At 37.8% G+C, this 27,388-nt stretch overlaps 3 protein-coding genes and 1 long non-coding RNA gene across 9 annotated transcripts; 2 read left to right on the top strand and 2 right to left on the bottom strand.

Annotated features, from left to right (window-relative positions):
• Nucleotides 1-727: 727 nt before the first annotated feature.
• LOC107225561 (1-phosphatidylinositol 4,5-bisphosphate phosphodiesterase gamma-1) lies at nt 728-20,188 on the top strand. Of its 4 annotated transcripts, XM_046733230.1 has the most exons (20): nt 728-1,138; nt 1,738-1,932; nt 2,000-2,149; nt 2,296-2,434; nt 2,875-3,043; nt 3,115-3,428; nt 3,523-3,729; nt 3,812-4,232; nt 4,610-4,921; nt 5,157-5,338; nt 5,482-5,659; nt 13,820-13,885; nt 15,120-15,311; nt 15,784-16,005; nt 16,106-16,312; nt 16,433-16,814; nt 16,948-17,087; nt 17,384-17,491; nt 17,583-17,720; nt 17,858-20,188. In XM_046733230.1, the coding sequence occupies exons 2-19, from the start codon at nt 1,761-1,763 to the stop codon at nt 17,676-17,678; spliced, it is 3,657 nt and encodes a 1,218-aa protein (XP_046589186.1). In that variant the 5' UTR covers nt 728-1,138; nt 1,738-1,760; the 3' UTR covers nt 17,679-17,720; nt 17,858-20,188. The 4 variants fall into 4 exon arrangements, with proteins under 4 accessions (XP_046589186.1, XP_015521560.1, XP_046589185.1 ...); XM_015666074.2 differs by having other exon boundaries at nt 729-1,138; nt 17,583-20,188; XM_046733229.1 differs by lacking the exon at nt 728-1,138 and adding an exon at nt 1,168-1,388 and having other exon boundaries at nt 17,583-20,188.
• Nucleotides 5,791-9,221, bottom strand: LOC107225562. Its single transcript, XM_015666075.2, has 3 exons — nt 8,477-9,221; nt 8,191-8,277; nt 5,791-7,736 (listed from the first exon to the last, which is right to left on the bottom strand). Exons 1-3 carry the CDS (start codon nt 8,492-8,494, stop codon nt 6,507-6,509), a joined length of 1,335 nt encoding a protein of 444 aa, XP_015521561.2. The 5' UTR covers nt 8,495-9,221; the 3' UTR covers nt 5,791-6,506.
• Nucleotides 18,493-21,957, bottom strand: LOC107225564. The gene is made up of 2 exons (XR_006903123.1): nt 21,728-21,957; nt 18,493-21,046 (listed from the first exon to the last, which is right to left on the bottom strand). It is a non-coding gene; the product is annotated as an uncharacterized LOC107225564 (long non-coding RNA).
• LOC107225563 (nuclear valosin-containing protein-like) lies at nt 21,387-27,375 on the top strand. 3 transcript variants are annotated; one of them, XM_046733231.1, is made up of 11 exons: nt 21,387-21,645; nt 21,993-22,220; nt 22,370-22,651; nt 22,812-23,123; nt 23,246-23,465; nt 23,535-23,817; nt 23,997-24,501; nt 24,588-24,755; nt 24,908-25,234; nt 25,406-25,627; nt 25,707-27,375. In XM_046733231.1, exons 1-11 carry the CDS (start codon nt 21,490-21,492, stop codon nt 25,833-25,835), a joined length of 2,832 nt encoding a protein of 943 aa, XP_046589187.1. In that variant the 5' UTR covers nt 21,387-21,489; the 3' UTR covers nt 25,836-27,375. The 3 variants fall into 3 exon arrangements, with proteins under 3 accessions (XP_046589187.1, XP_015521562.2, XP_046589188.1); XM_015666076.2 differs by having other exon boundaries at nt 22,370-22,732; XM_046733232.1 differs by lacking the exon at nt 21,993-22,220 and having other exon boundaries at nt 22,370-22,732.
• Nucleotides 27,376-27,388: the final 13 nt, after the last annotated feature.

Below are 27,388 nucleotides of genomic sequence, written 5' to 3'. Positions count from 1 at the left end.
CGCGGCAAAATGCATCTATATTGAGACGAATGATGCTTCGAAAAATGCGTCTCGATTCCTTACGTGAAAATATTATATTTCTCATTTTCAGTACGCGTTGAGAATAATATGGTCGAATTAGAAGGAATTCAGCTTTGCAGTGCATAACTGTATGTCCTCTGGTCGCATCCTGTTCGTAATTAGGGTCAGAAGAATGTGTTATCTCATACATTCAGCTTAAGCGCTAGTCAGTACAGTATGCAGTATCAATAATTTTATTATATTGACAACATCACGACTTTCGATTCCCTGTGATTGTTTTTTTTTTGTTTATTTTCGTCGTTTGAAACGTAATTCCAAACTATATCTTATCCGTATCCGAATAAAATTACTAGTATATCCATACTCCGATTTATAACTACAAATTATATACTGTAATTAAACTTGATAAACTTGAACCACACGATGTTCTAGTCATGTTATACCCAGTTCCCGGAAGTGTAATGTCCGTTAATTTTGAGCGTCTGAGTCGTAGAAAAATCATTGCACGGTCGTGAATATTAGCTCATTCGGTAAATTTGTGCAGACGAATTGATTTCGTCAAATATCGCTGCTGGTTATACGCAGTCACGACTGCAGGAGTTACCTGGGCAATGAGTTTCTTGTTATCGAATTGAACCGACGGCGCCCGCCAGCCGCAGTTGCGCCGTTCGCAAGTCGCTTGCGCAAAGGCGAATAAGTACTTACCAATCGCCAACAGGCGATTTCAATCGCGTTCGAACCGTGAGTTTCGAACTCAAAGCTAAAATCAGAGGAGAAAACAGTTGGTGTTGTTGCCCGCTGCCTTCCGCTGGTTCCTGCGGAGTTAAAGTAGTGCACGCAACCGTACGTCGCGCTACACTATTTGACTATTCCATTTCTATGCACGAATGCGTACATCGTACGACATACGTGTAGTGCCGTATTAGAGTGGGTATTGGATGTACCGAAACTATACGGATATTGCTGCTCGATATGTTTGTCGGGAGCTTAGTTGCACAGCGGCTGAATATTTCTTCGACAATGTGACAGTTGATGACAGTAGGCGGATATATGATACAACGGTCTCATTTTTAACCGCATTTAGTTCGTGCAATATATTTCCTCATTAGAATATAAGGTAAAATATCGCCTATTTGAAAAAAATAAAAAAAAGAAACGTTCCTCGATGCGGAGTGTACGTACATGCATGTTATGGAAAGTTTATTTGAATGCTGTTTGTATGAAAATAAGAAAACTGAAAAAACTGGGCGCTGAATTTTATGATAAAATGTAACCCGATTGTAAAATAATAACACCGAAAAAGTGACTTCTGCTCGCTGCAAACGTTATTATAACGCTAGTTACGTCTTAAATAGAGAGTGTGAAAGGTTCGTGGTGTGACACATCAAATATTACAATTGTTTACAGTGGTGAAATTAACGCGAGAGAGTTTTCCATTATTGGTTATGTTTTGCCTTGCTACATGGGGTATAACAATCGCATGTACTTGCAGTAACTCGCACTTCGATTGATTTTCTAATTTCCCAGTCTTCGATATACTTGTGAATGATTTCAAGGTTAGCTCGAAATTCCGATGTATCGAAAAATATTTACTGGTATTATAAAGGTCGTAAAATTCGTAAACAGAAATTGTTATAGTCACAAGCGTTTCTCATTTGTGTCTTTCATTACCCAAATTCATTTTTAAAACTATCCAGTTTGCTCACATTACTTCAGATTGTTACCAAATTTTTGGCAAGATGAACGGAATACCAGAGATGGAGCAGATCATAAGCCGTTTGGAACGGGGAACAGTGGTTACCAGATTTTTCCTTCGCAAGAGACCTGAGAAGAAGACTCTGTTGATACGTAGAGAAACTAGGCAAATAGTTTGGTCAAGGAGTGCTACGTTCAGACCATTCGAAGGCGCAGGTACGAACCTCAGAAGGGTTTGCTTTCATGTGCGCTTCTGTATTTTGTCATACGTATGTTTTTTCAGTTGAAATAAGGGAGATTAAGGAAGTAAGAATTGGAAAAAATTATGATGAGTTTGACAAGTGGCCGGAGGATTCTAAAAAAATAGAATCCATGAGATGCTTTGTCGTTTACTATGGTTCTGAGTTTCGCCTTAAGACGTTATCTATATCTGGTAAGAAAGACCATTGAAAAATATGTTAATTATGTCAAATTTGGTATACAAATGATATTATACTATATTGTTTCATCTCATACCTCTTACAAGATTCAGATTGTATCTGTTCCTTGTGCTAGTAACCAATTGAATTGATTCTTCAGCAATTAGTGAAACAGAGTGCGAGCTCTGGGTGCGAGGCCTCCGTCATTTGGTTCAAGATACCATTAATGCTCCATATCCGCTGCAAGTTGAAAGATGGCTGAGGAAGGAGTTTTACTCGATGGAGAACACCAGGGAGACGTAAGTTGCAACTAATGAAAGCTTGATATTATCTGTGTCAACTTATTCCATAAGCTTTGCTAAATACTGAAAGTTCAGCTAAAGAAAATATCCGGGATCCAATCTGAACTATTTTATCCTCATGTGGTTTTCCAGTAATAGAAATAGCATTAGAATTCCTAGCCGAATCAATATCAGATAATACGCTGAATTAGTCTACCTGATAAACTGTCTTATCTATCAATAACTATACGCAAGAGAAGCAGAGAAAATCAATAGTCTCCATCTATTGGTCTGTAATGCAAGCGCATTTCACCAGAACACGAAAAGCTTAGTCTTGTAACTTGTAACGCGAGGAATGTGAATGAATGAATATGTCCGTTAGTTCTAAATTCTGCATGATAATTATTTGAAGTAAATGATGAATGATTCAACTGTTTTAACTATAGTTTCATTAATAGGGTTACTCTGAAGGATGTCAAAGCCTTCTTACCAAGAGTGAACTGTAAGATTATGACCAACAAGCTAAGAGAAATGTTTGAAGAAGTCGATACAGGGAACAGAACAGAGTTGGGCTTTGACGACTTTGTTACTCTTTACTACAAGCTGATGTTTGATAATATTGCAAATGTATGTATGGTTGAAATCCTCACTCACGTTTGATTTTATAGCAATCATTCCTATGGTATTTTGTCACTTAGAACTTCCCTGATTGGGATAAATTGGTGGGTTATTCGGAAAGGGGACAAACAGTCACTCTTCAAGCGTTTCGCAACTTCTTACTAATAGAGCAACAGGATTCATTGGGAAATGTGGAACAGGAAGTATCTCGCTTCATAAGAGAATATCTTCAGGATCCCCAAAGGGACATTCAGGAGCCATACTTCACCTTTTCAGAGTTCATCGACTTTTTATACTCTAAACAAAACGAAATTTGGGATGCTAGGAATGATCAAGTCACGCACGACATGACCAAACCCTTGAGCGATTATTGGATTGCGTCGTCTCACAACACGTGAGCCCACCTTTTCCGGTTTACCTTTCTCAATATATCATTTACTGTGTGATGCACTTGGAACAGTTTCATAATTAGTTAAAAATTAAAACAGGTACTTGACTGGTGATCAAATATTCAGTGAAAGTAGCTGTCAAGCATATGTCAGAGCTCTGCGGGCTGGCTGTAGATGTATTGAACTAGATTGCTGGGACGGAGCAGATGGAATGCCGTTTATTTATCATGGACACACTTTCACAACTAAGATCAAGTTTGTGGACGTTATAAAAACGATCAAGGAACACGCCTTTGCTACATCTGAGTAAGATTAACCCTAAAATAATTATTGGTAGAGGAACAATAGTCAAATCCTTACAAAATGTCTCCGCAATTTCTCTTTACAGATTTCCAGTCATTCTTTCGATTGAGGATAACTGTACGTTACCTCAGCAGCGTAAAATGGCAAGTTGGATGCGGGACATATTTGGTGATATGCTGGTAACCCAGCGCGTGGATAAAAACGAAACTGTTCTTCCATCACCGGACGCATTGCGGCGAAGAATTTTACTGAAGCATAAAAAACTTCCAGATGGAGTAGACGAGAATCTGTTCATTTCCCAAAATGATGACAGTAAGCAAGAAATGGATCTTAGGAATACCACCAAAAAGGGCATCCTATACCTTGAAGATCCAATTGATAAAGTGTGGAATCCTCACTTCTTTGTTCTAACCGACCAGAAGTTGTACTATACAGATACAGTTTCGAAACCTCCAGAGGCAAATCACGATGACGAGGAAGAAGGCGTTATTCACAGGCCACCAGAAGTGAGTGCGGATTCGTAAAATTCGATCCATTGGTTGACGTCTAAATTTAATCGCACACGGATAAAAAATGTAATCTAGATTTTACATCTGTCGTGGTGAATATATGGATAGCACTTCCATAGAGACAAATCTACATCAATTTTGATAGATCTATCTAAGGATGTTGTCACTCTTACCATTGGTTTCGTAATTCTTTTTATCAGATTTGTAAATGTTGCCACAATTGCTGTAGATTTAACTCCAAAAAAGTGCTGTTCATGTATTCACGACAGGAGATGTGAAATCTTCAAAATTTTTCTGTCCTTGCACGTAAATTCTATTGATGATATTGATATGAAATTATGAAATGTGATTCCTTTTTGTTTCTCTACTGAAAGGGCGTACCAAACGACGAATTACATTTTGGAGAGAAATGGTTTCATGGAAAGCTGGGAAGAGATAGGGAAGAAGCTGAGGAACTACTCAGACGTTATTCACATTTAGGAGACGGCACGTTCCTAGTCAGGCAAAGTTTCACTTTTGTAGGGGATTATTGTCTCTCATTTTGGAGGCAGGGCACGGTCAATCACGGCCGCATTAAGATCAAGCAACACATGGGTCAAACCAAATTCTACTTGATAGAAACGAACTGTTTCGATAGTCTCTATAGTCTAATTACTCACTACCGTAATCATCCGCTTAGAACTCAGGTAATTATTTTGAACGTTTCTCTTTTGATTTCATATTTTTTAGTATTATGAAGATACTCAAAAATAGGGGACTTGAAGTAACTGAATTTCCTCGGTTTTTACCTCTGTGTAACAAAAAAATTTCGACGGTGATATTTTGAAAGTTGTGTGATTATATTGCATCAACTTTCGTACCATTTTACGGCAAGTGATAAAATACCCTGACTTATCAATTGTCTAATTTCATGGGGTGTAGGAATTTTTGATAACCCTACGAGAGCCAGTTCCTCAGCCAAGTAAACACGAAGAAAAGGAATGGTGGCATGCCGATTGTACTCGTGGCGAAGCGGAAGATATGCTGAGACGAGTATCTGCCGACGGAGTCTTTCTGGTCAGGCCTAGTGAGAAGGAAGTCAATTCATACGCTATTTCCTTTAGGTAAATTTCAAACAATTGTGTTATTCTCACATTTACATTTTTGCGGATGCAGAGATGCCCTGTTTTCTTACCCTTAAGGCCTAATTTTATTGTCACTGGTAACAGATATCGATACTTAGATTTCTAACTTTTGTTCATTCCAGGGCAGAAAGGAAGATCAAGCATTGTAGAATAAAGCAGGATGGTCGTCTTTACACTATTGGAACAGTCCAGTTTGAGAGTTTGGTTGAGCTGATTAGCTACTACGAACGGCATCCGCTCTACAAGAAAATTAAGCTCACCGATCCTGTTAATCAGAATATGTTGCGCAGAGCTGGTCTGGTGAGTATCAATCTTTTTTTTTTTACCATTTTATCTAATATATTGCTTCTATAAATTTCATTGTGTACCTAAAAGTTTTTCGTTTCTTTTCCTCGTATACATGACGGGTTTACCAAAAAATACGACGGTTGTTTGTTTAATCATTTATTCATTCACTCAACTGTTTATTTATTTACTATAAGTAAAATTCAACGGTATACACTGTATATCTTACGTAGTTTGGACTGTACAGTGTGTAAAATCATCAGTCGTTTGAACACAGGTTGTGTGTTGTGGTCGCACTTCGCAAACTATCGCGATTATTATCAAAATTGCACGTGGCACCGACCCATTTACTAAAATCATCACCACCACCGTTAAGTCATCGGTTTCTAAATATTAAAATATGAAATTATGCCCAGATTAGACGAACGCGTGGAGTCATCCACGGCTGAGTAATATACAAGTAAATGAAGTTTCTAAATGTCATTATTTTCTGCGGTTTTATAACTCGAGGCAGCGGTAATTTATTAAAATTAAAATTCAACTCGAAGTATAAATTTCAACTTTATATACGTTATGCCTCGAGGAATCGATATAAGTATATAAGTAACCGGAACGTAAATTATTATGAATAAAAAATGTATATAAATTTCAGTACAATCTTTCGAATGAATATTTAAAAAATACGTACAGTACGTCTAAAAATACTATCGTATTGTGTAAATCACAAATTCATTAATCGTATTACGTATGTAAGGTAAGTATGTATATCGTTGTAATTACGCAGCATTGCGTTGTAGCAAATTCTTCGCAACACTATAAATCTGTTCATTATTACAATAATATCTTCTCTCTATTCCATCAATCACTTTGTCATTTTCTTTTCTTCCTCTTCTTGCACGCTGGCGAAGTAGGGTCTCAACACTTCGTAGGGCACCTTGATGAACCTGCGCTTCCGATCGCCCTGGTTTCCGTTCTCCGCCTGCGGCGAGTATAGGACTATTTCTTCTAGTCCTCCGGAGCTCGCTTGATTCTCATTGGCCAAGTTTCCAGCAAGATTTACGGACTTCTCAACGCCGTCGGACGTTCTGAGCAGATTCGGATTCGGAGAGCCGTTCGGACTCTTATCCGCCGGCTTGTAAAACATTATGCGGTTCTTAAAGGTGAAATTTTTCACGGGGCCTCCCGAAACTTCCGGACTCGGCTTTGCTACCTGAGGGAGACTCGGACTCTCGTCGATTTTTCTAGAAGTCACGGCGACGCGGACCAACGGAGACTGCGGATCCCCTTCCTGGAGATTCGCGGTCTCTGTCCCGATCTTCCCGATCTCTGAGTTGTCGCTCGGAACCTGGAAATTGTTTTTTCCCTCTGTTTGGTCCTTGATCGAAACTGTCTTGGCAGTTCTTTCGCCGGAATATGACGGACAGCCTCCGGATCCGCAAACTTCGTCCCGTGAGTCGACCTCGTCGACGGATTGCTCCTGCGTTTCTTCGCTTCCACGGCGCGAAGAAGGAGGCGTTGTTTTTGTCTTGTCCTGAACTTGAGAGGAGGAAATACGAGGAGGCGGTATTTCCGAAATTATTGCGCCCGTTTTCTCCTCGTCGCAGTCGACGACGTCCGTCGATCCAAGATTTTCATCCACCAGACTCTCGCTGCCCTTCCGCTTTCCTTCGCGTTCTTCCTCCGCCTTTATTTCCTTGGATATAATTTCCCTGATCGCCGCCGCCTGCTCCATCACAATGTCGGACATTTTTCGGGGCGGACCGAGAACGTAGCTTTTCGACGATTTCACTTCCGGCATGTCCGGTTCCGCCTTCTTCCGTCGGTTCTCGTTCATCAACTTCCGCATCTCCTCAGCCGGTATGTCGATCTCCTGGAGTTTTGACGGCGATTTTCCCGCGTGATCCACCTTTATGTGCGCCTTGAATCCGCCGCTCAGGTCCGTCGTGTATTGGACGATTCTCAATTCACCGTTCGGCTCCTCGACGGCGTAGCTTCCCCGTGCGCTTCCACCTTCTCCAGCTTCTTCCTGAGTTTTGTAATCCCCGTGCTCGTCGCGCACGAAGTATTGGAATCGGTACTGCGTTCCAGAGCCCTGCAGGGATGAATCAGATCACAATTTGGAATTCTTTGTTTTCTAACGTATATAAGGTGAATTGAAAAGGAATGGAAATCCAAGTTCTCGTTAGATTTAGCAATATTAGATGCTTTAATTCGACCTCAAGGAATTCTTTCTTGTGCTACTTCGATTCGTAAAAAAAATTCGAATCTTTCCCACCCTTATTGGTTGCAATAAGGGTCTTACAGTTCAAGTAAAAAAAAAAAAAAAAAAACGAGACTGCGCCAAAGTAATAACAGGTTCACTCGCATTTGAGATATGCGACGTATACGTGAATATAAGAATCTGAAATCATATTCCCAGACATGGCGGTGATATATGATTCCGGCTTTAATCGTTCATTTACTTACTTATTTTCATTTTTATTTTCTGTAATTCTACTAAATTATAACTGGATGTTGAACACACACAATTGTACTTATAGACTCACAATAGCATCCCTAGGGATCGAGAGTACAGAGATGTGAGCGAGAGTTGTCCGGTCGCAGAGGAACTCGATTCCTAGGAAGAAGCCGATCTGTGCAGAAGCGAAAAAAACATTAAAATCAGTGAAAGAATTTTTTCTTTCTTCTTGTTAGATATTTTCGCTGGCTTCAAATATCGAATAACAAGGGACAGAGAACTGAAGATCGAAGAACTACGAAGCATGAATTTTTCACCCACTATCCGAGTATGTGCTAATTGATTAATAGATCGCGATCGCAGCCTCTACTCACCAGCCACGATACATCCATTTTCCCGACCGATTTCTGTCGATACACTGTTCTCGAATCGTCCGTGTCTGCAGGTGGATAGATTATGCCGGTTCAGGTACACCACGCCCAACGATCCAACCTCGGTCGCGTCTTTTTACAAACTAACCCCGACTGCATGTCTGGAACGCCTGCTAGGTATAAATGTGTTCCCCTTCCAGAAGCGTCGTCGAAGAAGTAGTAGTTCCAGAGCGTCGGCACCTCAATGCTTTTTTTTTCTACCAATATGTGTGCATATGTATATTTTTCAATCCTTTTTTGTCGATCCAAAAACCATCAGCAGCGATTAAAAATATAGCGACGAATTTTCGCTGCAAGTAAAAGATCAATTACACTCGGAAATTCGGTTTGTCTAATGGAAATATCTGCATGATAAGTTACAAGATGAATGGGGGAACAAGTCGAACAAATCAAAACCTCCGATTTTGTCCACCAGATTCGAGGATGTGGTTGGTTGCTGTATAAACATCGAAAAGAAAAACAAAAATTACAGAGCAATAATATCACGAAATTTTTAGTGGCGATAACTAGTTTGCGAATAGGAAAATGGATCTCATTGCTGGTCTTGCTGTCGCTTTATTTACACTTCGATAATTAACGGTATTGGTAAACAATATATCGGGAATTGGTTGCAGCTACGAATCACGCGTCGTCGAAATTTTTCAAAACAGCGAAGTGCTCTAAATTATAATTGTCAACACACAGAAACAAGAATGGCAATTCATGTTTGCAAAATTTCGCGTGTTTATTATTTTCTATTCACTTTACACGGAACTCGCAGTTCGCATATATTCTTTCATAAATTCCTCCGATAGATGAGTATGCAGCTGCTGCATCAACGACGAGAACGTGACGTGTGTTCGAATAACCACGGACCATTTTCGTCGTCATCGCGGTCGCCGATAGCTTAGTCTTTGACACCGCAGAAGTTGAGCTGACTCGACTTAACGACAAGCGGAAGAATTCACACGGACGAACATACGACGCGTCTGTATTTTACGCACACGACGATATTTATCGTCACTTGAGAAAGGAAAAGGATCGTTCAAGTGGCTGATCTTCGCTCGCGCGTTTCACCAGCTGCTGCTTCTCTTCTACCAGCCTCTGAAATTCAAGGAAGCGAGAAACGAGATCATGTTTAGCAAGAAGCGGCATTTGGCAGTGCGGATACGGTCTTGCGGTCATTTCGCGAGGCGTTCGATTCGAAGCACGTATAACTACGATTGCCGGAGTAATGAGAAAACGGATAAAGAGAATCTCCAGGACAATCAAATATCCCCGACCAAAGGGACGATCGACATGCCTCTGCGAATGCACCTTGCAAACGCTTTCAGAGGTGAGGCGTCTTCTTCCTTTTTTTTCAACACTGCTGGGAAACTAGCTTAAAAATGAGGGTTGAGACTCCGAGACGGTAAAATCATAGACCAGACTTTCTTGCCGCTGCAGGCAGAGATTTTCCGGTGCGCAATCGGTCGCATAATTCTGCATTTGAAAATACTCCCACGGTTCAGAACGCGGTCGAAGGGTCGTCCCTTATTTGAGAAGGTAACAAGTGCGGCCCTGCAGAAGTCAGGAAGCAGAATGCCGTGACTCCGTCCTTTTAAACCTTATCGTCAATCGGGGCAGGTAGCTTTTACAGGATATAATTATTCTAATGGAATAATCTTTCAAATCCGAATCCGAGCTTAGCTTACGGATCATATACAAAGATCGAGGAATTGTATCGTCGACTCTCGGAAAGTTAGTTTAATTTATATTCTGTCTGTATGTAAAACAATATTATAAGGATCGTGCGTAACATGCGGTTGCAGATTAAACTATTTTGCAAAAATCACGCGCGACGCAGTTGCGGTAGGAATAATCTATGCTCGCTGTTTACACTTACAGGATTTTTCCCTTTGCTTCGGAAGTTAAAATTTTCCGTTTCCCTCAGCTAATTGCGGTGGCTTCGAGTGATTAAAATATGGAAAATGAAAACAACTCTACGAGTATACGTATGTATAGTTGGAGCTCCTAGATAATTGCGTGATTCTCTTACGATATTTGTAACTAATTCAAACTCCGTTGTAAGTTAAAATCGGCGTGACAAGTTTTTTAGTATTTTATTTTTCACAAAATTTTTTTTCTTATCGTCCAAGGTGAGAAATTGACTTTCGATCGACGAGGATTGACCTGAGAGCCTGACAATGAGATGGCAATTAGATCTGAATAGCGCGTGAAAATCTTGTACCAAGTATCTAAGATCTCGTCGTTTTCTGACTCAGCACCTTATATTGCGTGATCAACGGATTACCTTCTACACGGAATTCTTTGATCAGTCTTCTTCCCGGCGTCGTTCGTCACTGTTAACGTACCGTACAAATAACTCAACGTGTCTTTTTACACCCTACAGTGATTCTCAATGTCTGGTTTCCTCGATTTCCTTATACAGAGAAATCGTTTCAGCTCGAGCTCGAAACCAGATTTTGTTGTATAAATCACTTTGACCTCCACGAACAGCGAGTAACGGAAAAGAAAAAAAATTTCTAAAAATGGTACGACGAGAAGAAGATCACAGGGAGATAAAATCACGGAGGGATGCACGGTGAACGTGAAAATGATGGCGCAAAATTCGATTTTCATTTTTATGACATGGAAAATTTATACTCGACAGGTGTTACCGAACAAAAGATATTTGACGGGGGCGGCTGCCCTTCTTCTCTTCGTTCCTATAATACCTTTGCCTTTCTCTCCCTTCGGGTGGGTCATAAATTCTTTAAAAAATATCAACCGAGGGGCAAAAAGGTCGCGGAAGGTCCGACTGTACGTATCCACGTGTAGGTAGAAGAATAAGGCACAGGTGAGCCCGTGATGAGGCAGGTTGTCATGTACGGATGACTGTCTCTTCCTATCCCTAGACTATGAGGGGCTTGCACACTACCTGCGGGTTATGTATAAGCGACCTCGCGTGAAAATACCGGTCGAACTGGTAGGATCGCGTAGGTATAACGAGAACAGGGTTTCTCAGGTACAATAGTCGGCGATTATCTGCAATTTTCACCTTTTGCCTGCCTTGAATAATGATCGCTCTTTAGTCTCTGTCTGCGCGTCGGTTATGCGATTTTACATGCAACGATACAATTGTATCTGTGGAACGAGGATGCAGCTGACAGAAAAATTCCCCGTGCGTATTTATGCACACAATTATACGTCTGATGCAGGCTTGATCTACGGTAAATAGTAGATGGATCGAAGATTTTTTTTTTTCTTAACTAAGAGAACAACGTACGGTTTTAATTATTTTCTTCCTTTTTAATACCGTGATTATTATCTCGAATTGCGCGTCATGCTGATTTGATTTATGCAGAAATTTGTTTGCGGAAAACCTTTCTATCTTTTGGTATATTGTTTATCACATTACAGCGTTTATAAATATTGTGCTAAGGTTGTGGAAGCTTCGAAAATACCGGGAATTCATCCTCCTGCAATGTTATAACATTGTTTTGGTATTTTATTTAGATACTGAAAACTTCCTTACTTCTGTCCAATGTATATTCTGCGATTTTATGCAATCGGAGGTATTCCACGTTTTTAAAGAATCTGTATTTCATGAAATCGTTTCTTTGGATTCCAATAGTTTCTGAATGTTACCTACCCGATGGAAACTGTTTAAAAGATTGAGCGTTTGCTGCATATTTCCTGCATCAAAAAACTCAACTTTGAGAACCGGAAGTGCGTATTGCGTTTAATGGCGCATGTGCATAGTATACAAGAGGGGAAAAAAACGTGGATGGAAACGAACTCGTTTACCAATACAACGTAAATATCCATAATCGATTACATAATAGAAACCAATTCCAGTAAGTCAATCAGATGGCATTCTTTATTCATTCGTCCGATAGCCATACCGGATGTAAAAAATTTACAGCAGGTGCGTCAATAAGCTCGTTCCACTTATCGGGAAATAAATTATTGACCTCCGGAGTTTCGTTGATAATTTAACGTGTCCTGAAAGAAAAAGTCGATCAAACAAAAAATAAAAGAGTTTATGCTTTTTTCAGTTTCTTTATAATGATACAAGGATTCGAATATTCTCAACTATATAATCCAACGGAAAGATGTATCTGAAATTTCTTTAGAGGTTTAAAACAACTACTTCTCATCTATCGAAAATACTTTGAACGGAAATTCTTTCACGTTCACAGTGAAGAGAAACGATTACTTGACGTTCATCTACGGTATGTCTACACAGAATCGGAGTTTATACAAGGTACACGTTTCAATGCACGTGCGGATCTGCGGTGTCATGTGAATTGTTTAACTTCGTGTCGAGGCTTGAGACTCTCCTCTTCGCGTTAAAGAGTTCCTCGAAGTATGTAATGGACGCATGTACCTACCGCATTGGTCGACTTGCACCGCGTAATCATTTAATTATATCTATTTCTCTACGTTAGATCAAGATCCATATTTGTTATCTTCCTCTATTTCTAGCCTGCTCTCTTCCGGAGGTGGTTCAAAAAATAGAACTTTCACTTGTGGTACAACCCGTGACGCAAAATTTTATAACGATTATCATTTTTCATAACGTTTGGCAAATCCGTTGATAAAAAAGCGACTAATTATTGCTGTTACTTGATCCAAAGATTCTTTTCCTTCTTAATAACGGACTAGAGGCAATTATTTTATACGTGAAAAAGTGAATTTTCTTTAAAGTGAAACTCTCTGTTCTTGCCGACTTTCGTTTGAGGTGCGATTGTACCTTAACTCGATTGTGGCTCCAACAGTACCTCAATTTTAACAATTTATCATGGAACGGCATTTCTATTCTTCTTACTTTTCGGAGATCGATCATCATTGGATCTCGAGCTCTCCTCTCCGAGTCGACTAATGTATTCGTTTCGTACCAAGAACGACAAAACAACCCCCGCGGAGCCGAGCGAGCTCGTGGTAAAGTACTGTCAGTCCCTAAGTGGTTTACCGAGATCCTATCAGACCCCAAGGCGAGGGTAATGCATTCTCGGTACAGCTCGGGTCCGCGAGTCCCCCTTTATACACCCCTGGATCACCCGGACCCAGGATATCCGATGCGACGCGATGCGCATCTTAAATGGAGCCCAGCTTCTCGGTGCTACGTAGTTTTATTTGCAGGATGTCATGTTTATACGTGAATTTAACGTGTGACGAGTGCCTCTTTCCTTAGGATTATTATTATTATTATTATTATTTGAATTCAAGAAATAGGGAGGAAATCGTAAGTCACGTTAAAAAATTTTTCATCGTCTGTCTTGAGCTAAAAATTATTTATAACTGTTTTTGTTTCTGTTTCAGGAGCCGGATGAAGGAACGGCTTACGGTACATCTGGATACATGGATCCTAGCAGTTTCACATCTCCGGTAAATTACAAAATTAACGGCTTGATATTCATCCCCAAAAAGTATTTCCCCGATCCTTTTAAAATCCTGAAAGGTTCTGCAATTCGCGACTTTTTACCGTAGTTTGCAGAGGTGAAATTAATCAGTCAGTATGGGAGGATTTAAAAACAAATTTTATCAGGTAAATTTGATTCGCCGGGCTATTCAGAGACTTTATATAAATTAAGAAAATCTGTGCTATTGAGAAAAAGTTAATGCATATATAATAAACATTCGATTTAATCTAATAAAATAAAATCAAACACAAAATAATACTCGACATATTCACTGATTAATGGTTTTGCCGCAAACTAATATATATTTTATTTGCTTTATTCTATTAACATCATTTGTCTTATTTAATTTAATCATGTATACATATAATATTATCCGTCTTATTTATGTAGTCACGTAATCTTTGAATTTTCACTTATCGTTATTTTATTTATTGATGATTTCTTTTTGGTATTTGCTTTAATTATCCGTTTCGTTCCAACTTATCTGCAGTATTTATTTGCACGCTGATCATAATTACTACTTTGTTTCATTTTATTTCTTTTGTTAGTATGATCCAGTCCATATGGATTTGTCGATTAATTTATGGCGACAACCTTCGATCGATTTATAACTTTGGGATGTCAACCTTTATGCGATTTCATGAGAGGCCTTTTTTTTGTGTTTTGACGAAAAAAGAATTTTTTCCTTTGTTTCGCTATTTTTATATTTTCATGGAAATTGTGTTCCTCCACGAATAAAAAATTCACGGTTTCTTTAAATTGCCGCCAGTTCGTCCACATTCATCCAATTGCAATGGAAAAACACAATTTTCATGAAAATTTCGAAATGACGAAACAGGTAAATTTTTGTTCTTCGTCAAAACACAAAAATACGTGGGTCACGAAGTCACATGAAGATTAACATGCCAAAGTTGCAGATCGAACGAAGATGGTGGCTATAGAATGACGACGAATCCACATGGGCTGGGCTGTGTATAGAAAAACAAAAAAAAAAAAAATATTGCGTCAAGTTCTGCTGGAAACTGTATCTATATCTGAAAGAAAAATTCAATAAAAAGTGGGAGTTTTTGGAGCAAATCAAAACATTCTCACTGGGATCATATTCACTCTAAGTCAACACGTGATTTACTAGTATATGTATACGTATATACTTTCATAGTTAAGATCTGCGTTAGTGATGATTATTATATTGATTTTAGTTGACAGTGAAAGCTATTTACGACTTTAAAGGAACCAGAGATGACGAATTGACGTTTTCAAAACATGCGATAATCACGAATGTAAATTGCTGTGAAGGAGGCTGGTGGAAAGGAGATTACGGTGGGAAGAAGCAGCAATTATTCCCTGCTATTTACGTGGAGAAATTGGGGTCTCAAGAAAATATAACAGACGTAAACAAAAATAAAAATAATAAAGAAATTGAAAATAATGTGAATGCGACAAGATTATTAATCCGTTTAATTTTATGTACGCCGCAAAAAAGCTTTCTTTTTATGTCTTGCTTTTCATGTCAGAAAAAATTTTATCGTGTTTCCTAAGAAATCGATTACATCAATTCCATGTGTCCATCTCGATATTCTTAGTAATTGGCTTTTAAAATATTACCTAAACGATAAATTTTTTCATAAAGTTATGTAAGATTTACCAGCATTACGAATTAAAGGAGTAGGGCTGGAAAATTGTTGGAAAAAATATCATTTTTGCAAATAGTCAGATACTTGTTGATTTCTGAAATGTCGAGTTTAAAAAATCGGGAGAAATTCATCCTGAAAATGATCTAAGTTATTTTAAAAGTAGTTATATAGATCTATCAAAAGGGACCACTCTATATGCGTTGTAACATCTGTTATTATATCAACATAGTCGTCCGATTCCATGATGCTTGGAAATTTGCAAAAGGGATCACTGGACATTATGGGAGCAGTTGTGGAGTTGGCAGTCAGGGAACGCCCTGTGCTAGATTGGGTTCTTAGAATACAGACTCCGAACACGGGTTCTACGTTTGAAGTTGTTGCTCAATCCAAAGACTCTACTCTGGAATGGATGACGAGCATCAGAGAAGCCGCACAAAATGCTAGTGCTAGGGTGAGTATTCCATGCATAAAGCGATACACTAATCATTATTTTCAATGTATTTTTACGCTGTCTTAAATACTCATAATATCGGCATTCTTTCTTCGTGTAGGAAAATCAGCACAAAAAAATGGAACGTGCATGGCGAATAGCGAAAGAAATGTCTGATCTTACGGTTTATTTCCGTTCAGTTCCTTTCCATATGGAGGGAATCAAGTCCAAGGGATTTGTCTTTTACGAAATGAGCAGTTTCCCAGAAACGAAAGCTGAAAAACTTATTTGCCAACAGGACAATAAGTTCTTCTTGAAATATCACCAGGTAATAAACACCTACCAAACTTATATATGTTATTCAATCAGTATCAGGTCTTACGCAGCTGAAGAATATTATGCATATTTTTCTTCAAAGTGGTCCAGTTTAAATTATTTGCATTTGCAGCATCAGTTCAGCCGGGTGTATCCGAAAGGTCAGCGCATAGATTCATCCAATTACAATCCTATGCCGATGTGGAATTCTGGAAGTCAGATGATAGCTCTGAACTATCAGACAGGTGATAAGCCAATGCAGCTTAACCAGGCAAAGTTCAGAGAAAATGGTAACAGCGGGTATTTACTGAAACCTGAGTTCATGTTCAGAGAAGATTTTAATCCATACGACAAGAACACATTGAATAACGTTGCCGGGATGAAAATTAATTTAAAAATTATTGGTGCGAGGCATTTGAGCAAATCGGGAAGAGGAATCGCTAGTCCGTTTGTCGAAGTTGAAGTTGTCGGGGCGGACTTTGATACTGGAGTAAAATTAAATACCAAAGCAATAAGTAAGATGTAGTTAATAATCTTTTTGAAACAACATTTTTTCTTTACTAGTACTTTATTCTACACCGTATGAACGAATTTTTATTCAACAATTTTTTCGGAAAACATTATGCAAATATTTTACGTTTCTTTCAGCGGATAATGGTTTCAATCCGATGTGGAACGAATCCTGCGAATTTGAAATAGCAAATCCATACTTTGCTCTGTTACGATTTGTTGTACAAGATGAAGACATGTTCGGAGAAAGTAATTTCATCGGGCAAGCTACATTTCCGGTATGCAGTCACACTATTTTTTGATTTACTTAGCAAATCGCTGCAAGCATGTGAAATAAATTTGTGTCTGTAATCTAAACTGAGGAAGATCTAGTCCTTGATTAAACTCGCACCTCCTTGAGAACAGAATTGAGTCGGTTAACTTGCAGATGAGTTCTGTGCTGTAGTTCGAAGATTTGAATTGCAGGTACACGATTTAAATGAAATGAAATTACTTAAGGCGGTATATAATTTTATACATTCTTACAAAAGCGATACAATAATTCATCAAATAAACTGACTATTCTTCTGTTTAGGTCCGATGTTTGAGAACAGGCTATAGAAGTGTGCCACTCAAGAATAGTTTCAGTGAAGATCTTGAACTTGCTTCTCTCTTAGTTCATATTAAAATCGGATCAACATCGGTATGCATATGAGCTTTAGATTCAATATATTCGTTGTGAATTTACTAAAAATCTAGAAAAATTTCGTAATGCATCTGTACATCTATTGCAGGAAGTTGGGCATAATCATGTTCTTAGACATAACTCTGTAATGAGTGGAAGCTCTCCGAATGAGTCGGACACAGATTTTCATATAGGATTTTTATAGTTAGACGAATGATTGTCAATTGAGTTTCATTGACAGTGCTGGGTAAGATATTTATAATTCGGGTATTTTTTTATTTTTTCAATACGACAGTGTATAAACGGAAGTGCAAGATAACTGATGAAAAATTTGTTTCTATTTTTTCATCAATTCCTGATTTTTAACCAACCTTGGAAAACAAGCATCAGAAATCTACACTATTTTGTACATATCAAGAGCACATTCTAAACTGCTAGGATATATTTTAGATTAGATATCGTGAAAAACTTACCGCTATGTTTGGTACTTGATTCTAGCTTTTGGGTAAATATTTTTCGACAGTGAAATCATGTCTAAACATTTTCATACCCAGTAATAAATTTTGTATCAATCAGCAAGTACATTAGCTGATATCCTCCAACTAGTTCAGTTGAACTCTCGGCAAATGTGTGTTGATCTTGCGTAGTAATGAAACGTAAAATGTCATTAGATTGAAACAAGAATATCAGCGAGACATATCATTGAAAAGGAAACATTAGCACTTGTGAAGAAATGAAGTAGCCGACCAACGTAGCTGTTGCTATAAATTTACCAATCATTTCGAACTTCTAGCACGAAATTTTTTCTCTTTCCCTTGGGCACGCCGAAAAGTCTCGTACAGTAATCGAATGTCAATATAAGATGAGTCAATATTTTCTGCAAACATCATGATATTCCTATGAAAAATAATTACCTAGAATAAATGGTATCACAACATATTATATATTTATTCCATTGGTAATGATATAATTAATAAATCTATGTTGAAAAATAAGATTGAGGTAATGGAGGGTAAAGGTTCTAAAAATCTTGTATCTTTAATGTAAAAAGATTTGGTCGTTCCAGAGTTTATGAAAAACAAAATGCTTTTTGTCTCATATTATAATTAGCTCTTACAGGCTGTATTATAAATCTTTATCATCTTGAGGCCACTTGAGAACGTTATTGGAGATATCCTGATCTGATAAATTAATACTTACTTAATAGTCATAAAATAAACAGAATATTTATTAAATTTTCTTAAACAATTCACAATAAACAATCACATACGTAACATTTATGTATATCAGTAACTTCACTATGGGGCTGTAAATGCAATACTTGAGAATTATATTTTTAGATTTTGCGTAGATAGAGGAATCATGCTATCAATATTTCGAACATAGTTGATTCGATTTTTGAGAAACTTGTTACCAATATTATTTGACTAATTATTGGATTATTTATATCCTCCAATTTATAATAGTATGTTTTCGTTTATCAAATAATGTTTGTGTACAGTATGTCAACAAGAATATAGGCTCAACATTTATTGTTCTAGTTGTTGGATGATCACTGATGTCTTATGTACATCAGTTGCTCTGTAATTAGTGTATAATTCAAGTTGCATGCTCAGAACTTGCCTATTGTTATAACGGACCTATATGAAAAGGCTTTGCTCAATGTAACAATCCAACTGCTAAACCATATGTCATCCATTCATTTAGTCTTGAGCTGGATTAACCATTAGTTAAATAAGTATAAATCAATTGGTAACGCAAAAAAAAAGAAAGAAAATTGCAAATTTCCTACAATAAATGATTCAGACGTAAGCTATTGATGTGCATTTAACGTAAATATTGATACAGAGAAAAACTTCAAGGAGAGAGAGGATATACATACATTTAAGTAAGCCTGATAGTTTAAAATACAATGCATTTGTCAATTATATGTAAATGCTTGATTAGCATTAGTAATAAAAATAGTATGAGCAAATTGTGTTCATGCATTTAGCTATACTGCTGCGTTCATATACAATGAATTTATCCAATGTTTCATGAATTGCAGTTTTACGTACAATACATGAACTTAATGACGTGCTCTCCAACAAATTCTTACGACTGAGGTCCACGAGCGAATATATCAATTTACGTAACTAGAACAAATCTATGTATATTCTAAAGAGAGATGTTACGTCGCTAGGACGAGTGCAGTTAAGTGAAATATTTTGTAACTCGTCATGTTATATTATTTTATTATTAACATTGTAATAACGTAAGTAGGTTTAAAATATATACATGCATATCGTGACCAAAATGAATCGAGTTATATTAATTTCATTTACTTACATACATCATTCTTTGTCTTACAGTATATAATACGTAACTTATATGATCAATCTATTAGAAATACTTAGCATTCATATCAACATCAAATCGAAAAATTCAATTCTAAGAAAATATCTCACTGCAACTATTTTTGCAATAGCGTCTTTATAGTTGTTCACATGACATGATGTGTGTAAGAGAAATGAATGTATTTATTTTTATACAATGTATAACGAAAAGGTTCTTTTTTATTTAAGTATTCTTTCAAAGTACATATAGTTTTTCATTATGTGACGTGAGTCTTTTGTATCAATTTCTTTAAAATGTAAAAGGGACAGAAATACGAATAATCAACAGTAAAAAATGTTATTCTGATTTATTAAATTTGCAGATAATTTTATAACATAATTTAATATGGTGTTAAATTTATTCAATCGAAAATCTGGTGTTAATACTCTCTTACATGTAAGACTGTATGCTGTGCAATAGTTTGTAAGAACTACAAGAAACTCATACAACAGTTATATGATTCAGTTACTTTAGTATGGCTAATCATCATTCTTGGTTTCTTCCTCAGTCTCAACTGCTACTCCATCAAACATATTGTACAAATCACTAGGGTATCTAAAAAAATCGAGCACCATGTAGATATTCTCTCCGTTTATACGATATCTACTGTGTGAAAACCAAGTGAATTCATCAGGTGGTGGAATTTGTGCGACCGATCCCTTTTTAAACTCCAGTGTTCTGATCTTAAATGGCCTCCAGTCATTGAAGATAGCCTTATAAATTCCTGTTTCTTTGTCGTGATAGATTCTCACTGGAGCCTTGTACGCCAGAATAGCTGATTTGATATTTAAAAAGTAAAATAAAGTCGCAATCCATATGTTCAAGGCAGCACTCATCGGATCAGGAAAGAAAGTTTCAAAGTCCAATGCTATTTGGCAAAGACCTCCTATTGTTGCTCCAACCGGCATATATGTGAACAAATACTGAGCTGTGGTGTGATATTCATGTGAGGTATAGATAATGTCGTAACTAAGCGGTATACCATCTAAGCCCTGTACTTTTAATGATTTTGAAGACCTTTGTGGCACAAATTTGCACATTTCTCTTGCTAATGATCTATTCATCATTGCTGTTGTAGAGTTCGACGGCATGTCGAACTTCACGTTTGATGCAACTTTCCAGTAACTGGATAGTCTTGATCTGCGCAGCAGAATACTGTAATTCAGTGCTCCAATCATTTTGCGTCTTCACTAGGATCTAAAAATCAGAAAAGAGTAAGCGTATAAGGACTTGACGATAAGTTTGGAAAAATATCCTAGCGTGTAATCGGAATCAATGAATCTCAGTTGTAAGTGAATATTTTTATCTTAGCAGTAAATCTTCTAATGTGATTCAGTGGCGCTATAGAAAATACTCATCTAATTTCACAGAGATACTTTTTTTTAATTTTTCTATTGCTGTGAAATTACAGTCTTCTCACAGGGATATTCGAATTGAATTTAAAAGGGCGGGCGCGAATCGTACGCCGTCTGCCGCCTATTCATAGCATTGTCAAGAAATGCGCCATTGGTGCCGAATGCGCCCGTAACGCGCCGCCATTCGGAAAAGTTTCGAGCTTGCTCGGGTTCAAGATTAGAGCGGCGAGATTGGTGTAGAGAATTTTTGTTAACGCGTGAAAGTTAATTGCGATTTAATTTGTGATGAATAAATTTGTCAAATTGAATACTTCGCTCGACATTATTCCTTTGCAAGGTTCAAGTAATGAGGACAAAAGCAAGAATACAAACAGGCAGAGAATTGATGAACTTCCCAGATCAGTCATGAGGGACCCACTGATGGTTTCAAGAGTCTACGCGGTGAGTTTTACGCCGTAATTTATCAGACTCCTCAGGTGCGTACACGACTAGATGATGAATGTTAAATTGAATCACACCTAACCTGCAATCGGCGTCTCCTTCAAGCTATTTGCACTCCGTGCGCGGCGTAGAGTTCAGCAGAAGTATAGGGATATGGCGAAGCCGTAACTCGCTGCAGAGCACCGCCACGAGCATTCGACGTTCGCCATAATTTGGCGCAATTTTTAAAGTAGTACAGAAAGAACAACGTACGCGTGGCGATGCCGAATGTTGTTTTATTGTTTGTTTGATTTATTTTTCACATGACAAATGTTTTACGACTGTAATTTTGAAACTCGTTATTTCAGTTTTTACTTGACAATGAGGACAAAACTTATATAGATGTGAACGAGATTGCTGATTATTTACAAAAAAGATACCGCGACTATCGCACAAAGAAACGCAGTGCCTTTAGGGCAATGGTACGTAAGGCGTATAATGAGATTGCCGACGGCTTAGCCAAAAAGAATGAATTCAATCCCAATGCACCTTGGCAAGAAGATGAAGATGACGATGATGAAGAGGTTGATTTGGAAGTATGAATTTTTCTCATATGTTAGTTTAAGGCAATTTTTTTGCAGATCATTCAAGTCTTATTTGGGTTATGAAACAATCAACAGTAATTAAATTTTCTTAATTGCTAATTATTTTTCTTCTAACTGTTATTAATTTTCTCTCGTTGTAGCTGGATGCTCCTATTGATTCATTGAACAATCAGCTGCTGAAGATGTATAAAAAGAATTTGGATGGTCAGAATGGAAACTCTAGTGACAAAGAGTTGATAGATATAAGCAGTGACGATGAGCAGGGTAAAATGGAAGCAACATCTTCTGGACATGCAAAGAAGCCCAAGGAATCCCAATTTTCTGAAGAACTCAAAAATTCCAAGAAGCTCAAATTCATCAAAGAGCCCAAGGAGACTGAAGAAAACAAGGGAACAACTGAGCCGAAGGATGTTCATAGAGAGGTGAAGAAAAATCCTATGTATACCAGATCAAGCACTCCTAAACCTTCACCCTTGGAAGTAGATTCCACACTTTCAAAGGGAGTGAGTATTCTGATTTTCCCTGCCATTATAATTTTTACCAGTAACTTGTGATGGAATATACCATGGTTTTTTGTTGCAGCGTGTGTCTGAAATAGTGTTACAATCTCCCCCTCCGGAGAAAGTTGCTAAGAAACGAAAAGTTGAAAGAGACGGTAATTACCCAGTTGGCACAGCAACGCCAGCCAAAAAGAAGCGTGAAGTGACAGAATCTAAAGTTCAATTTGCCGATATTGGTGGGAATACAAAAGTTTTAGAAGAAGTTTGCAAGCTTTTGATTCACATCAAACATCCTGAGATTTTCAAAAAATTGGGTATCTCTCCACCTCGAGGGTTTTTACTCCACGGACCACCAGGATGTGGAAAAACACTGTTGGCACACGCAATTGCTGGGGTAACTTGAATCTATTATTCTCATATAATAGACAATTGTAATAACTGAACGTTGCTAACATTTCCATTGCTACTACGGGTAAATTTTAATACCAATATAATATTTCTTGTTACATTGCCTAGGAATTAGCTGTCCCTCTAATAAAAGTTGCTGCCCCAGAACTTGTCGCAGGTGTTTCTGGAGAGAGTGAATCTCGAATACGTGATTTGTTTGAGCAAGCAGTAGCAGTGGCTCCTTGTGTCTTATTCATAGATGAAGTGGACGCTGTTGCACCACATAGGGCTACAGCTCAACGAGAAATGGAACGACGAATTGTTGCTCAGTTGCTTTCATGTCTTGATGGTAAGTTTGGTGTGCATTCAAAAGAATTTAGATTTATTACTTTAATCTGTTGTTGTTTTGCTGATGCAGATTTGGGCAGCAAAGAGAATGGTGATCGTGTTTTGGTCCTGGGTGCTACAAATAGACCAGATGCGTTGGATCCGGCTCTGAGGCGAGCTGGTCGATTTGATCGTGAAGTATCACTAGGAATTCCCGATAGAGAAGCAAGAGCTGGAATTTTAGCTGTTATTACAACCAAGCTAGCTCTAGCATCAGACGTCAGCTTAACCAGGATAGCTGCACTTACTCCAGGCTTTGTCGGTGCAGATTTGGTTGCATTAATCAGAGAAGCTGCCGTCGCAGCTGTTAATAGGTCATTTTAGAAAACTCGTCAATATTTGTGCATAATTGTCAGACTCATATGTCTTAACTACATCAAGATGAAAATTAACAAATGTTTTGAAACTTTCACAGAATTAGTTGACAATTGCTTTCATTTGTTGTTTCTTTCCCAACAAAAAGTCGATTATAAATTTTACCTATTCAATGTAGAGTATTCGGAGATCTCAAGAAGAAAACTGCCGTTGAAACTAAACCAGTTGAGATCGAGGAGCCGGAAGAAGTTGTCAAAAGTATTCCAGATACTGAAGTTTGTGGTAATGTACAGCCAGATTGCGACAACGTACCAAATGGAACTGAAGGAAGTATCAGCAAAGACAGCATAGTGCCAGAAATCGCGGCAGCAAAGCCGGAAAATACCCCTATGCCAAACGAACTGGAATCACAAAATGTTGATCCAGTTGAAGAAACAAAAAAAATTACCGCTTTTTCAAAGTCATCAGAATTGACTGATTTGATGATGTGGCTCCACGACCAACCGCCACTTTCGGAAGAGTACCTTCAAGGAGTATTTATCGAACATCAAGATTTTGAAGCTGCTCTGTCTGTTGTTCAACCATCTGCAAAGAGAGAAGGATTCGCCACAGTCCCAGATGTTACGTGGGACGATATTGGATCTCTACAAAATATTCGCCAAGAATTGCAAATGTCTATACTGGTGAGTGTGATTCCACGTAAATTCTTGTCTAAAAATAATTACTTAAGTAACTCGTTGAGAGCTTTTATATGTGCAACCATTTCCAGGCACCTGTGAAGCATTCCGAAAAATGTGCAGAGCTGGGCCTTACGACTGCAACTGGAGTCCTGCTGTGCGGTCCTCCTGGTTGTGGCAAGACTTTACTGGCCAAAGCAATCGCCAATGAAGCTGGCATAAACTTTATTTCTGTCAAAGGACCGGAACTATTAAACATGGTAAGTTTATTTTACTGATGTTTTCCGAACCTGCGTCATTTGTGTAAACACAAGATAATCGTTGGACTGCAGCATAATCATTGAGGTCAAGAAAATTAATAAAATATACAACATATATTTACTTTGGAAAAATCTTGTCTTTTCCGTTGTAGTACGTTGGAGAAAGTGAGAAGGCTGTTCGACAATGCTTCATTAGAGCACGAAATTCTGCTCCGTGCGTTATATTCTTCGACGAATTGGATGCCCTGTGTCCAAAGAGATCGGACGGTGATAATTCGGCGACATCCCGTGTGGTGAACCAGATGTTGACGGAAATGGATGGAGTTGAGGGAAGACGCGGAGTTTTTCTTATGGCTGCAAGCAATCGTCCAGATATCATTGACCCTGCTGTTCTGAGACCTGGAAGGCTCGATAGAATCTTGTACGTAGGATTACCAAATCCGACAGATCGTGTTGATATCCTGAGAGCTTTGACGAAGGTAACTTTAGTTAGAAATTACTTATTAAACATGGTGTCACAGCTTACTCTTCTTAACAAATTCAAATTATACGTATTATTCTTTTTTTTTACTCACTGCTATTTGTAATTGAATGTGTGGGTGCTTGAACATCAAACAGTTTACACTGTAATAATTTATTTTTGTCACCAGAATGGAGTAAAACCGAAACTAGCTACTGATGTAGATCTGGCCCAAATAGGATTTAGTGAAAAATGCGATGGATATTCAGGTGCAGATTTGGCTGCCTTAGTTAGAGAGGCAGGGCTTGAGGCGTTGAAAGAGTTAATTAACGGATATCAAGGACCTGTGGAGGTTGCGATGAGGCATATTGGCATTGCTCTTGACAAAATACGACCATCGGTCCAAGAAAACGTATGACAATTCATAACTGGAGGTTTTGTGATGAACTGTAGATACTAACTTTTTAAACTGTATACTTTCCGATTTTCAGGAAATTAAACATTACGAAAAGCTGCGAAAAATTTATTCACCACTGAAAGATGATTTGGATGTTACTCCAATGGAAACTCCGATAGATGCACAGTTGGTTGACACAACAATGGAAGCAATGGAAACGTGAATATTCGTCTATTTGTTGCTGAAGTTTGTTCAACGAACCATTTATCTACGTTAACGCAGCTCTTTACTGAATGTATATGAGATATTGGATTATGACGTTCATTTATTGTGACTGTGGTTCATGATTGTGTATGTAGTGATTAGCGATTAAGAATTCATTGTTTTTTATTATATATATATTCTCATGAACATCCCCGAGGATCTTGTTACGAGAGGGTTTAGAACCGAATCGTTGCATACGCGTCTCACAATACAGCCAAAGATAGTAGGCTAGTGTTGAGTTGTAAGTATTATTCACAATGTGGATAGATTTACATAGCCAATATCATTTCTGTATTGTAATATTTGTAAAATCAAATTATCAGAGCACGAATAATGAATCTAAAAATTTCCAAAATTCATTAATCACTCGTAGGAACTGTGCGTACTTACGTAAGGACATTATCAGTGTGTACATAATTTTGCAAATATATACGGTTCACATCGCCAGCTTCGGCAGGAATATGAAGCAACGCGATGGGAATCATACATTTACCTGTTAGTACGTACGTCAGTGGTTTACCTAGTTTTGGGATCTCCACTCTGAGTAACTTGAGAAACACGAGATTCATATTCAGCATATATTTTTCTCACTATTTTACCACTCGAATTAACATGTGCGCAGCAAGTCGAACTAACAGAGATCTATTGCCGAAATCATCTGTTGTATTTGGTATATAAGCTTCATTCCTGTACTTGTGCTAGTAGGCATGATTCCTATTACTCGGTCTATTTCAGTGCCCTCTGTGAAAGCAAGTATAGCAGGTACCGCCGCGACGTGCAAATAGGTACCATTGATCCATTGCGGGGATAGATGCCCATACTGATAGGTATAAAATACTTTAGCTTTAATTTCAATCGTACGATTATTGTTATCGTTCAAAGTTGGAACTATAGTTTTGACATGATTCAAAAATTTTGATGGACTGTAGGACCGATTTGAGTCTAAATCTTGAATTAGTTTGAAGTCTGTAGAACTTCGAGCATATAACAGCAGCTTGAATTGATCCAATAGATACATTTTGTTTTCGTATTACTATTCACTAGATGTATATTTTAATCTCATCCTTCCGAATGACTGTTTTTGAGCTGTTTTTGTTTAGGTTTTTTGGTAAGAGATCCAAATTATAAAATCATTAGGTAGTTTCATAGCTTTCAACATTCTTACAGAGAGATAATATCGATTATGATATGCGTTATTATATACAAATGCTATGCTATATGTATATAATAGGTATATTGTTGGACAGAAATACTTTCCTCAGCCTTATCGTGGTGTTGTATTCAATTGTTGATCATGCTGCAGAAAAGTTTCCGTTTTCCTCCCAAGTTAATATTTAAATTGTAACTGTGAATATTATAGCCTTGTTAATCATCAGCGAGCAATCTCTGGTGTCCCAAAATCACTCATTTGTATACGACTTTAACATTGAAAAATTAATTGTTCATAGATTTGACAAAGACACGATAATAAAGTCGAATTGATAGTTTTTATTCTTGAATCTCTGAAATCCA

The sequence above is a fragment of the Neodiprion lecontei genome, chromosome 2 (genome assembly GCF_021901455.1).
Source record: "Neodiprion lecontei isolate iyNeoLeco1 chromosome 2, iyNeoLeco1.1, whole genome shotgun sequence".
NCBI lineage: Eukaryota > Metazoa > Arthropoda > Insecta > Hymenoptera > Diprionidae > Neodiprion > Neodiprion lecontei.
Note: the sequence above shows the minus strand (reverse complement) of the source record. Positions and strands in the feature narration are given on the sequence as shown.